Source organism: Clupea harengus, chromosome 17, assembly GCF_900700415.2.
Source record: "Clupea harengus chromosome 17, Ch_v2.0.2, whole genome shotgun sequence".
In the NCBI taxonomy this organism is placed as follows: Eukaryota; Metazoa; Chordata; class Actinopteri; order Clupeiformes; family Clupeidae; genus Clupea; species Clupea harengus.
The window spans coordinates 6706722-6719221 of record NC_045168.1 but is presented as its reverse complement, the minus strand read 5'-3'; the positions used below and the strand labels follow the sequence as shown (position 1 = coordinate 6719221).

The 12500-nt window shown below is 44.9% G+C and overlaps 1 protein-coding gene across 1 annotated transcript in view; it reads left to right on the top strand.

Moving 5' to 3' along the window:
- lancl2 (LanC lantibiotic synthetase component C-like 2 (bacterial)) overlaps nt 1-12500 on the top strand; it is a 41704-nt gene that overhangs the window by 21667 nt on the left and 7537 nt on the right. The window contains exons 5-6 of the mRNA XM_031584230.2: nt 6974-7120; nt 12163-12345. Of these exons, the coding sequence (XP_031440090.1) occupies nt 6974-7120; nt 12163-12345 (330 nt within the window). The remainder of the gene's footprint in view (nt 1-6973; nt 7121-12162; nt 12346-12500) is intronic.

The window sequence follows — 12500 nt, the reverse complement described above, 5'->3', positions numbered from 1 at the left end:
CAGATATTTAATTTAGAAATGTAGTTTTCCTTGGTGTGTATATATGTGTGTGTGTGTGTGTGAGCGTGTGTCTCTTCCAGTGTATCTCTGTGCTAATGCTTATCTAATTGGCATTAACAGCCAAGGGCAGGAATCCAGTGTTTCCCCCTCAGCTTCAGTCACTTTTCCTTCCTCACAGAACCACCCTCTCCATCCGTTTATACCCCTCACAGAACCACCCTCTCCATCCGTTTATACCCCTCACAGAACCACCCTCTCCATCCGTTTATACCCCTCACAGAACCACCCTCTCCATCCGTTTATACCCCTCACAGAACCACCCTCTCCATACGTTTATACCCCTCACAGAACCACCCTCTCCATCCGTTTATACCCCTCAGAGTTGAGATGTGTTCACAAAAGCATGCAAAGGCAAACATTTTAAAAACAGCTTGCTTTGAGTTTACTGCGAACGTTTGCGAACACACGCAAATGGTTTAAGGAGGTCGTTTTTGGCAAACAAACATAGACACTGGACTATGAGATGTTGTTTAAATCGGAATGTCTACACAAAAATGTTTAAAACTCAAAAGAAAACGTGATCGCCTTGAACGTTCACTTCTGTTTGCGGAATTTGAACACACCTCTGATCTGTTTCCCCCCACTGGAACTGTTCTTGTTTTTCTGCCTTTTAGAAACGGTTCTGTTTTCCCACTGTTAGTATAATTATTATGCAAGTCCATAGTTTTAATGAAATCTGAGAGCATTTTTTCAACCGAAAGCCGTATTAACCTCATTATTCACAGTGTAAAAATGTTTAGGTGATTTAATTGCTGTATTGCGAGAGGGTGTGGCTTTTATTATTTATTTATTAAAATGGGACGAAAAAAGAGGCCTAACAGATGATGAAACGGCTGTCAGAGGGATACAAAGCAGTTGGAAATGCACAGATGTTGAGTCGTGATCACCGCACAATCAGGAGATTTGAGAGAGTGAGTCCACAGAGACGCAAAACAAATGAGTTGAGAAGAAAATAGGCCTGTTAACCACAAGAGACTTGAGAAGAATTAAACAGGACGTATCCAGGAAACCGTTTGACCTCAAGTGCCATCATCTTCCAGGACAGCGCTTCCTGTAGTCTGCAAAGCACAAGGGGCAAAGTGCCTCATGCTTTGCATGATGGGTAAGTGCAGAGAGGCAGAAAACCAGCCTCCCTTACATAAAAACCACAAGCAAAATCATCAAGCAGGCGTGTCAATGGAGGGACCTGATTGGTGGGTCTGTGGCTGGATCGCTGATCGACTTCACACACCAGTTTGACTGAAGCGGCAGCAAGGAGGGGGAGAGATGATGATGATGATGAGGGTTGGTATTATCGTCAGTGAGTTGGCTGGGCCATTTCAAGAGGAAGATGGATTGATAACGAGCTCCACGCAGTGGTACCAGAAGAAGCCAGCATCATTCAAAAGGTCCATGATGCTGATGCAAGACAGTGCTCCATCACCAAGTGCACCAGAGATTGGCTAGCCAGCAAAGGCTTCAAAGATGGTCAAATGATGACCTGATTTGAAACTGTGAGCCCTGTTAAAGTTGGAGATTTACAGCCAAGGCAAGCAGTACACATCTCTGCACAACCAGTGGGTATCTCTCTTGGTTTGCTTCAGCTAAAACTGACAGAATCCGTGGATGTAAAACTAATGTCTAATGTAGAGTAAAAAGGTTTTTGTTAGGAATGAATTGGGATTACTCATAATGTTTGTCTATTGAAATATATATTTTTAAATATATGCGCAAATCCATCTGTCTTTTCTGCCCTGTTCCACCGGTTAAATATTCTAGAATATGAGGTACAATATGAAGAAATATTCTGCAATATCCTGCTGCATATTCTAGAATGTTCTTCCAGTGGGAAAAGAGAGGAGATAACCCAAGGTTCAGTGTTTGATCTGTCTGTCTGTCTGTCTGTCTGTCTGTCTGTCTGTCTGTCTGTCTGTGTGCGTACATCCGTTTCTGTGTTTCTTTGAGTGTCCGGGTGTTTGTGTGAGATGAAAAGCACATTTCTCTGGCACTCCCAGATCAACAATAGAACTTCATCTGTGTAAACATCCTCTGTACCCGTCCCTACACACACACACATCCGGCAGGGAATTGGGGCAGGTGAGAGACGTGTGTGTGTGTGTGTGTGTGTGTCACACAGTTCTGTGTGTGCACACACACACACATCATCATGCACCTGCCCAGTGCTTTTCTAGGTCAGTTTTGATGTAGGATTGGAGAAGCTGTAGTTTAGTTGTAATGAAGAGTGTATTCCAGGTTGAATGTGTGAATGTAGAGGGTTTTCAGAGAGCATCTCATCAAAAGCTTTTTGAAACTCAGCTCAAGTCAGACAGAAGATGTTAAGTTAAGCAAGTTGGATGCAAATAAGCTCTTTAGCATTTTGAGTCTGTTCATACACAACTGTTCAACATGACATGCTTGCTGCAGTGGCAGATGCAGTGTGGGCCATTGCATTGTGACATCCTGAGCTCCACACACACATGTGCACACTCACACATACACACAGACATACACACATACATACACACACAAACACACACACACACACTCACACATACACACGCACATACTCATACACCATTCAAAGCTGTGTGGTCACTACTCTAGTGTAAGTATGGCCGTCACTTGTGTGTGGAATCCTACATGAGAGGACCTCAGATCCAGCCGGGAGCGTTGGGAATCACTGACTAATGGTGGGAAGTTGAAAAAGGAACACATCCCGCCACTATCTGGTTGCTTCTCTGTGAATGAACTTGCTCTGACTGCAACACAGATGTTATTCCCAGATGGAGAGGATACTCCTGTATCACAGTGGAAATCTGGGCTCTGTAAAGCGTCTTGAGACTATTCTATTGTTTTGGCGCTATAAAAATAATGAATTGAAATTAATTTAATTGAATTTAATTCTCCTTGTCCTAATCTGCTGTGTTAACAGGGGTCAGGCTGAGTTCAGATATAAAGTTAAAGGTATTTTGCAGATGCTTTTATCCAAAGCAATGTACAGACAACCCGCAGCGGCAGGGAACTGAACCCGGGCCAAGCGCTTAGAAGGCGAACCACTGCACCGCACCCACTGCACCTACTGCACTCACCGCACTCACCGCACCCACTGCACCGCACCCACCGCACCCACAGGTTCAGGTTCAGGCTGTGTTTACATGTGGTTCAGCTGGGGTTCAGGCCTGGTACAGGTTTGGTTTAGATCTAGTTCAGCTTGTGTTCAGGCCTGGTACAGGTTGGGTTTAGATCTAGTTCAGCTGGGGTTTTGTGTGGAGTTGGTTGTGAAACTCCGATACAAAAGCAAAGTGAGTAAGCCTTCGCTCTGTGGATGGAACAGGAGCCGGAGTCTCATTGGAGTGTGAGTGTGTGTGTGTGAGAGGGGAAAAGTGTGTGCGAGAGTGAGAAAAGCAGGGTTGGGAGAGAAAAGCAGGGTTGAGAGAGAGAAAGGGTGAAAGAGAGACCAAGAGAAAGGGAGAGAAAATGAGGGTTGGGAGAGAGAGAGAGACAGGGAGAGAAAAGCAGGGTTGGGAAAAAGAGAGGGAGAGGAAAGCAGGTTGCGGATGACTGAGATTGGGAATGAGGCTGAGTCTGCGTTTTCCCCACTCTGCAGCAGTGTCCCCATTCACCAGCTGCGTAACAATACACACACACACACACACACACACACACACACACACACACACACACACACACACACACACAGACACTAACGCATACAGCCACACACACACATACACACACACACACAAACACATACACCCACACACATGCACGCGCACACACATACACACACACCACTGTGCTGCACTGCACAAAGATGTGTATACACTCACACAGACACACACACACACACACACACACACATACACACACTCCACTGTGCTGCACTGCACAAAGATGTATACATAAACACACACACACACATACATATATATATATATATATATATATATGCACTAGAGCTGCAACGATTAGTCGACGTAATCGACGATGTCGATTATGAAAAATTGTCGACGATGATTTTTATTGTCGACGCGTCATAAAATATATTTTAAAAAAAATTATTATTATTATTTTTTTTATTTATTTATTTATTTATTTTTTGGCAGACTCTAGCAGAGCTACCGGTAATTTTCATTCGGCATTGCAATGCACTATAGGAAGTGCGAAATAGTGCATCTTTAACTAATAATAATTGACCCATCATTGAGAAAAATGGAACAGAATCTGCAAATAGCCTAGCATACAAATCATGCACCGTTTTCTTTGCCCTCCGTTCTCGTACCTTCATGTGCTGCATATCAGAAATGGCCGACTGAAAAGCGAATTATTCTGAGACGGCTCATGTTACCATGGAAACAATAAACAAAGCTAGCTTTAGTAGCTGCTGCATATGAGATATGGCTAACAGAAAAGTTGTCATTTTTCTCAATGATGGTCAATTATTAGTAGTTAAAGAAGCACTATTCCAGTATTTCAAAGAGAGTGAGCTGTGGGAGCACAAGAACAGTGAGTGTCTAGCAGCAATTATCATAGACATATATGATATATCTATAACTTATAGTAAGGTTTAAGCTTACATGTTGGAAAACAGAACGTCTCATGGAGGATGCTTGCTAACGCTATTTCATTTATGTTAAGTGCAGTGTAGTAAATCAGTGAATTATCAGAGTAGCCTGTATTTTCGTTTGTTCTGAATAGTTAACCTCCTCCACTTAGCATTCTTCAAACAAAAGATTGTGGAAAAAATATATATTTCATAAGTTGAATTTGAATGTCACTTGCAGCCCAGTTATTCTTGCGTTATTTTGCACTTGCAGAGGTTTGATTGCTAATTTGAGTTACTTTTAAAACTTTATTTGCACTTTCTCTTTACTTTTAAAAGCATATTTGCACTTTAATTTGTATTACTATTTAATTTATGTATTATGATTACATTTGTTACTCAAATACATTTGAAATTCAAATTCCAACATTTTGAGTCGTTATTTTAATTTGCTATGGGAAATAATCATTAGATTAGTCGATTAATCAAAAAATTAGTCGATAGATTAATCGATTACCAAAATAATCGTTAGTTGCAGCCCTAATATGCACAAACGGACACAACTAATACACAATCACTGGAACCACTTCACTGGTCTCATAACTCACACATGCAACTGGGTTAATGACTTTCACAAATATAATGTACACCTAGGTTGACAAAAGCATGAGAACCACTGAACAGTAACAATTAAGCAGAATGAACCGTAATGATTGAGCAGAACCTCAACATTAGCTCCTGAAATGTAGGCCTTCACAAAACATCAGTAACCTGAAACATCTGTAGTGTTTATGTTTTTATTTATTTATTTTTTCCAGAAAAGGCTAGGCCTACACAGCATTAAATGTAGCCTATAGCCAACCCTACCCGGTAACAATTTATCTTCTCCTTTTTCCCCTGTGGTAAAGTCTACTGCTGCTGCCTTGAAATCAAACATGTCCTCTAGACGACTTTGCAGCGCCATCTTAATCTGATTCTGCAGAAAGAAGCCCCTCTGCTGGCACGCCTGGCACGGGCAGAGCACCAGTCAGCTCGACACAGGCGGCGCGGCGCGGCGCGGCGTGGCCCAGTCGGGGTACAGCTCGCTGAACTCATAAATGAGCACTTTGCAAGCTGTTGCAAAAGTTAGACCCCCGTAACCGCGGAGCGCCGTCATCACTGCCACTGTACTCGCGCTTGTCGTGCGTGCTTGGCATCAGTGAGAGGTGGGACTGCAGATTCAGGCGTCTCTTAAGGGGAGCTTGCCAAAAAGTACTGTAGGCTGTTAATAGGCTGTTTTGCTGTCAAAACACAAATATCCTGTTTAGGGTGAGCATTGTATGTATGAGCATTTTTAGCAGACATTTTGACATGGCAAGTTTTTAATTTATAATTAATTCAGAAACCCTGAAACACATTCACATGCATCTGCCGCCCAGTCTAGCCTAGGGGCAGCACACTCACACACATAGCTCTGCAACACAACTACGCACAGCCAATCCATATCAATGCCTGTAGGCACTTTTAGATAAACAGTCAGGTGATTTTCCTGGAGTGGCATCAAACTGCAGTGCTTCTGTGTGACTGTCACTGAGTGGATTCTTTCCGCCCCCCTCCCTCTCTCCCTCTGTTTCTCTCCCTCTGTTTCTCTCTCTCCCTCTGTTTTTTCTCCCTCTGTCTCTGTTTTCACTCTCTCTTCCCCTGCCCTGCGCCAAACGCATCAGGACCTCATGCGTCACAGTCATTCAGCCGTTAGCCTGACATTAACCTGCTCATCATGCAGTACAGCATCTGGTCCACCTCAATCACAGGGTGTCATAATGGACACTAACAGTGAGTAGGTGGGAGAGAGAGAGAGAGATAGATATATACTACTGAAAGCTGTATTGTGCCTAAATGGATTGGAATAATGTGGTTTGCAATGTTGGTGAAAGTGTTTAATGTCTGTGTGATTAGACGTGTGATTAGACGTGTGTCACCATTATATGCGTTTGAGGCAATCTGTTCTGGTCTGATGTGTTTTTCTGGAGCCTCATGATGCCCATAGAAGGTTTGTGTTCCTTTTGGGCAATAGCTCAACGGCCAATCAAAATTCAGCAGCCAATACATGCCTGTGTGAATGGCCAGCCACCACATCTATAGTTCCTCACATTTGCACTCGGAATAAGACATATAACAACTCTTTTAGTCTTTGTTGCCAGAAACGTAATCATTCAAGATTGCACACTTTTTTTGGAACAAATTTTTTTTTTATTATTTCACTTAATTCTTGCTTATTCTGTCTTTCTGCAGCCGTCATATGACACACTGCTATGGAGTACATCTACTTTCAAATGAAAACACATCCAATAACCCCCAAAATAAAGACCAACACCAAGACCAGCGATCAATCTGTGCTTTTCTCTTCATCAGGTGGTGACCGCCATCTTGGAGTCGGGGAAGAACCTGTCCAAAGAAGAGAAGAAGACGGAGCGCTGCCCTCTGCTGTACGAGTGGCATAAGAAGCAGTACGTCGGGGCCGCACATGGTCTGGCTGGCATCTACTACATGCTCATGCAGGTGAGTGTGTGTGTGTGTGTGTGTGTGTGTGTGTGTGTGTGTGTGTCCACACCAGGCAGTATGGTAGTCATGGCCAACACATCACCAAAGACACCACACCAGGCAGTATGGTAGTCATGGCCACCACATCACCAAAGACACCACACCAGGCAGTATGGTAGTCATGGCCACCACATCACCAAAGACACCACACCAGGCAGTATGGTAGTCATGGCCACCACATCACCAAAGACACCACACCAGGCAGTATGGTAGTCATGGCCACCGCATCACCAAAGACACCACACCAGGCAGTATGGTAGTCATGGCCACCACACACACACTCCTCTCCAGCCCCAGAGTGGGTTTGAGTTTTTTGGGCTGTGCTTCACTCTTCACACAACGCAGTGCAAATTAATGCAAATTCACACGCGCGCACACACACACACGCACACGCACACGCACACTCAACCTCACTGACGGCTCCGACCTCTCTCATTATGAACAAAGCTTTGAATGAATGAAACTTGAATTAAGTGTAGGAACCCGTGTGGTGCGTGCGGTAGGAACCTGCTTCTCTCAATGACATAATTGCTCTCCACTTGAATGAGTCTAAATGAATGCTATCAAAGAAAAGTGCATTTTAATATACATTTTCATAAAGATGGAGTGCCATTAATGTAACCACTAACCTACATTTATGAAAATGTGAATAATAATTGCTAGCCCTTGCTATTGTTCCAGTTTAAATGGCCGTCTTGTTCCTATCGCTCGGATAGAAATACTAACACTGAAACTCCACTGAAACTATTCCTCTGAGTAAGTAAGCCCTTGGCCTCACTGTCAGAGACTGAGGTGTCACTGGTTGATTTGAAAAGCATGGTCATGAGTGGGTCATGGGGCGGCAGTGGTACAGGAGGTAAAGAAGTCGTTTAGTAATCAGAAGGTTGCTAGTTCGATTCCCTGTCGAAGCGTCCTTGAGCAAGACACTGAACCCCTAATTGCTCCTGATGTGCAGTGTGCCATCAGTGTAAATGTAAAATGTGTATACATTGTAAGTCGCACATATGTAAGTCGCTTTGGATAAAAGCGTCTGCTAAATGACTAAATGTAAATGTAAATGTAAATGATGGCAAACTGGCCCAGTAAAATCAAGGCCCTGTCCAAGGTGGGTCACCTATAGTGGGAGCAGGGTTATGAGCACGACGTCCAGGGGTGTGTTGAGGAGTCTGTTCACACCTGCCCCGTCAGGCAACTAGATACAGTCATACAGGATAAGAGACCATGGTTATTACACACACACTTAAGTAGATTAGCCACACACACACACACACTTGCATGAATAGTGAAGCAGTTGGCCACTTAGGTGCTCTTGTATTAGATATTGTAAATCAGCTAATCCAATCCAGTCCCCAGAAATAAAATAAATAAAACACACACACACACACACACATTCTGTCTGTCTGGGTCTCGAAGGGAAAAGCTCTATAGCCGCGAGTCACTCCGATTGATTAGTGCTCTTTTAAGCAGATGAATAATTTATCGCCAACTTTTAGAATATTGAAGTTGTAAACAGAGTGTCTGCCCGGGGCTGGCTGCGCTGTGCAGTGCTGAGGTGCGCTGTGCTCGGCGGCTGGACATCCCTCACGGAGCCCTCTCGCCCATTAGCCCTGAAATGAAGTCTAAGCCGCTCAGATGCATCACTTGACGTCTCCACCACCCCCCCGTCTGGCTCCGCTGCTCGGCCTCACCAGAGGAAGGAAAGAAAAAAGACGGAATCGTCTGTCTCGTTGTTGCCGGTATTTAATCATAAGTAATGATTTGCGGCACGCTGGGTTTCGCCTGCGCTGCAGAAAAGGGCTCGGGTCAGAGGATGAGCTAAGTAGGCCCACAACGAGTACCCTTTAAAGGCACAACAAGTACACTGAGTACCCTTTAAAGGCACAACAAGTACCCTGAGTAACCTTTAAAGGCACAACGAGTACCTTGAGTAACCTTTAAAGGCACTTCCATCAGCGGGAGGTAAATCGGTCTGATCCACAGGCTTACTTTGCTTCGGAGGAAATAACTACTTTTAAGCTGCTGCTTTGGAGGATGATGTGCTGTGGAATGAACCAGGTTCAGGTTGGAAAGTGCACTTTCATCACAGCAAAGTTTGAATACATGCTGTTTCTACCCTGGGCTGGAGTTTCACTGACTAACTAAACGACCCTGTAGGAAGGCTAGCTGTTGTTTCATTGTATGCAAGTGTGCTGTCTAAGTATACTCCAAGTGTGCTGTCTAAGTATACTCCAAGTGCGCTGAAATTAGCTTCTTTATTAGCTTCTCTCTCTCTCACTTTATCTCTCTTTACCAATGTGTGAATGTCCTTCTCTGTTGTACACTGTCCTGTTCTCTACACTGTCCCTCCCTCTTTTCTCTCTCTTTATCTCTCTCTCTTTCCCTCCTCCTCTCTCCCCCTCTTTCTCTCTCTCTCTCTCTTCCTCCTCCCCTGTCTTTCCCTCTTTCTTTCTCGCTCTCCCCTCTTTCTCTCTCTCTCTCTCTCTCTCTCTCTTCCTCTCTCCCGCTCTCTCCCTCTTTTCCTCCTCCTCTCTTTCTCCCTCTCCCTCTTTTTCTTTCCCTCCTCCCCTCTTTCTTTCTCGCTCTCCCCTCTTTCTCTCTCCCTCTCTCTCTCTCTCTCTCTCTCTCTCTTCCTCTCTCCCGCTCTCTCCCTCTTTTCCTCCTCCTCTCTTTCTCCCTCTGCCTCTTTTTCTTTCCCTCCCTCCCTCCCTCTCTCTCTCTCTCTCTCTCTCTCTCTCTCTCTCTCTCTCTCTCTATCTCCCTCTGCTTCCTCTCTGGTGGTACTGGTTCTCTCTATCATGTGATCTGAAAATTCCTGCTATAATGGGGTGTAATGTGGCTTCAGGCTCCCATGATGCACTAGGTGTCTAGTGCTGCCCAACCAAATCTTTGAAGGCCTTCAACCTCACACATGTACACGCACACGCAACGCACACGCGCACACACGCACACGCACATGCACACACACACACACGCACATATTCCCACGTCTCATAATACAAGGTGAATGTACACACAAATACACACATTTATTCCCACAACACAACAAATGCAATGTGGATACATACTCACACACACACACACACACACACACATACACACTAGCTGAGGTGGAGGAGTCTACAGATTAACAGGCTTGTGTGTACACGATCTGTTATGTTGGTGTGTACCTGTGCCGGGCTTAAAGCGTGTGTGTGTGTGAGTGTTTGAGAGTTTCTGTGTGAACATGAGTGGCTATTCATGCTTGTGTGTGTGTGTGTGTGTGTGTGTGTGATGGAGCGAGAGAGGGGAGAGCTGTCTCTGCTCAGCACACTCTCACAGGATTGTTCCCTTCCATCACCAAGACGGAAAACCGACATACATCTAGCTCTTTAATATTCCACACACCCTTGTGAGTGAGCACACACTCACTAACCCCAGCAGCCGGCCCTGCTGAACTGAACTGAAGAGAAGAGATGAGTTCTTCATAACGCCATATTTGCTTTTGGATTTGTCCCAGCAGGGCTGCTCTCTAAACGACACTTTAATAGAGATATGGGGGGACATTGGTGTCATTGTGTGTGTGTGTACGTGTGTTATTGTGAAGGTCTGAGTGAGAGCCCATGCTTGAGTGTGTGTGTGTGTGTGTGTGTGTGTGTGTGTGTGTCTAAGTGAGAGCCCATGTTTGTGTGTGTGTGTGTGTACAGTGGGGAAAATAAGTATTTGAACCCCTGCCGATTTCGCAAGTTTGGCCACTTGCAAAGAAATGTGTGATCTATAATTGTAATAGTAGGTGTATTTTAACAGTGAGAAACAGAATATCAACAAAAAATGTATAACATTTATGACTTAATTTGCATTTGATGCAGAAAATAAGTATTTGAACCCCTAGCAAAACATGACTTAGTACTTGGTGGAATAACCCTTGTTGGAAAGCACAGACGTCAGACTTTTCTTGTAGTTGGTCACCAGGTTTACACACATCTCAGGAGGGATTTTGGTCCACTCCTCTTTGCAGATCCTCTCCAAATCCTGTGGATAGGGTGTGTTTATGTTTGTCTGTGTGTGTGTTTGTGTATGTGTGTGTGTGTGTGTATGTGTGGGTGTGTGTGTGTGTGTGTTTGTGTGCGTGTGGGTGGTCTTGGTGGGAGGGCAGAATAATTGAGTTGTTTCCTCTGCAAGGTGTGGTGGAAGTGGTGTTGCCATGGCAACTGGTGACGCAGATGGACACACTCCACTGCTTTCAGTCCCTGGCCGCCGCCCGCTCACGCATCATGATACCGCTGCTGCGGCAACACAACCGCGCACTACAGTCACAGAACCTTGGTGTGTGTGTGTGTGTGTGTGTGTGTGCGTGTGCATGTGAGTGTCCGTGTATGAGTGCGTGCATGAGTGTGTGTTTGTATGCGTGTGTGTGTGTGTGTATCAGCAAGAGAGGAAAAACACTTCTAGTTGTGTGTGTGTGTGTGTGTGAGGTGACCTCGGGTGTCACTGCAACTCAGTTTCTGCCTCATTAAACACGGTTATATCAGAAGTGTGTTTCTGCAGTATTCCACACTAATAGCACATGATGGAACACAAGGTGGATGTGTGTATGCAATTCAGAGAGAGAGAGGGAGGTTTCTCATTTCAGAATACAAAAGCTGTGCGTGTGTGTGCGTAGATGTGTGTTTGTGTGAATGTGTACGTTTGAGTTTGAAACTGAGAGGCAGAGGTTATTACACACACACACACACGCGCACGCGCGCGCGCGCGCACACACACACACGCTGGTGATGAGATTGGGAAGATAATAACTTTTGGTACTTTCTCAATTGTTCTGTTGTAGAATTTCCCATTTCATTTACTCTCTCTATTTCCTTTTTCACCCTTTCTGCTTCTCTCTCATATGCTCTCATGATCAATCTTTTTCCTCTCTACCCCTTCTCTCTTCTCTCTCTGTCTCTGTCTCTCTCTTTCTCTCCCCCTCACTCTCTCTCTCTCTCTCTCTCTCTCTCTCTCTCTCTCTCCCTCTCCCCCTCTAGCCCAGTGCCAAAGTGAATCCTGATATCCTGAATGAACTGGTGAGGCCCAGCATTGACTACGTACGGCACAAAAAGTTCCGCTCCGGCAACTACCCTTCATCACTTAGCAACGAGACCGACCGACTCGTTCACTGGTGCCACGGGGCCCCGGGAGTCATACACATGCTTATCATGGCACACAAGGTGAGACAGGCACACACACACACACACACACACACACACACACACACACACACACACACACACACACACACACACACACTAACCCATACATGCGCTCGCATAGAAACACACACACAGACACACACACATGCACTCACACACACACACTAACCCAT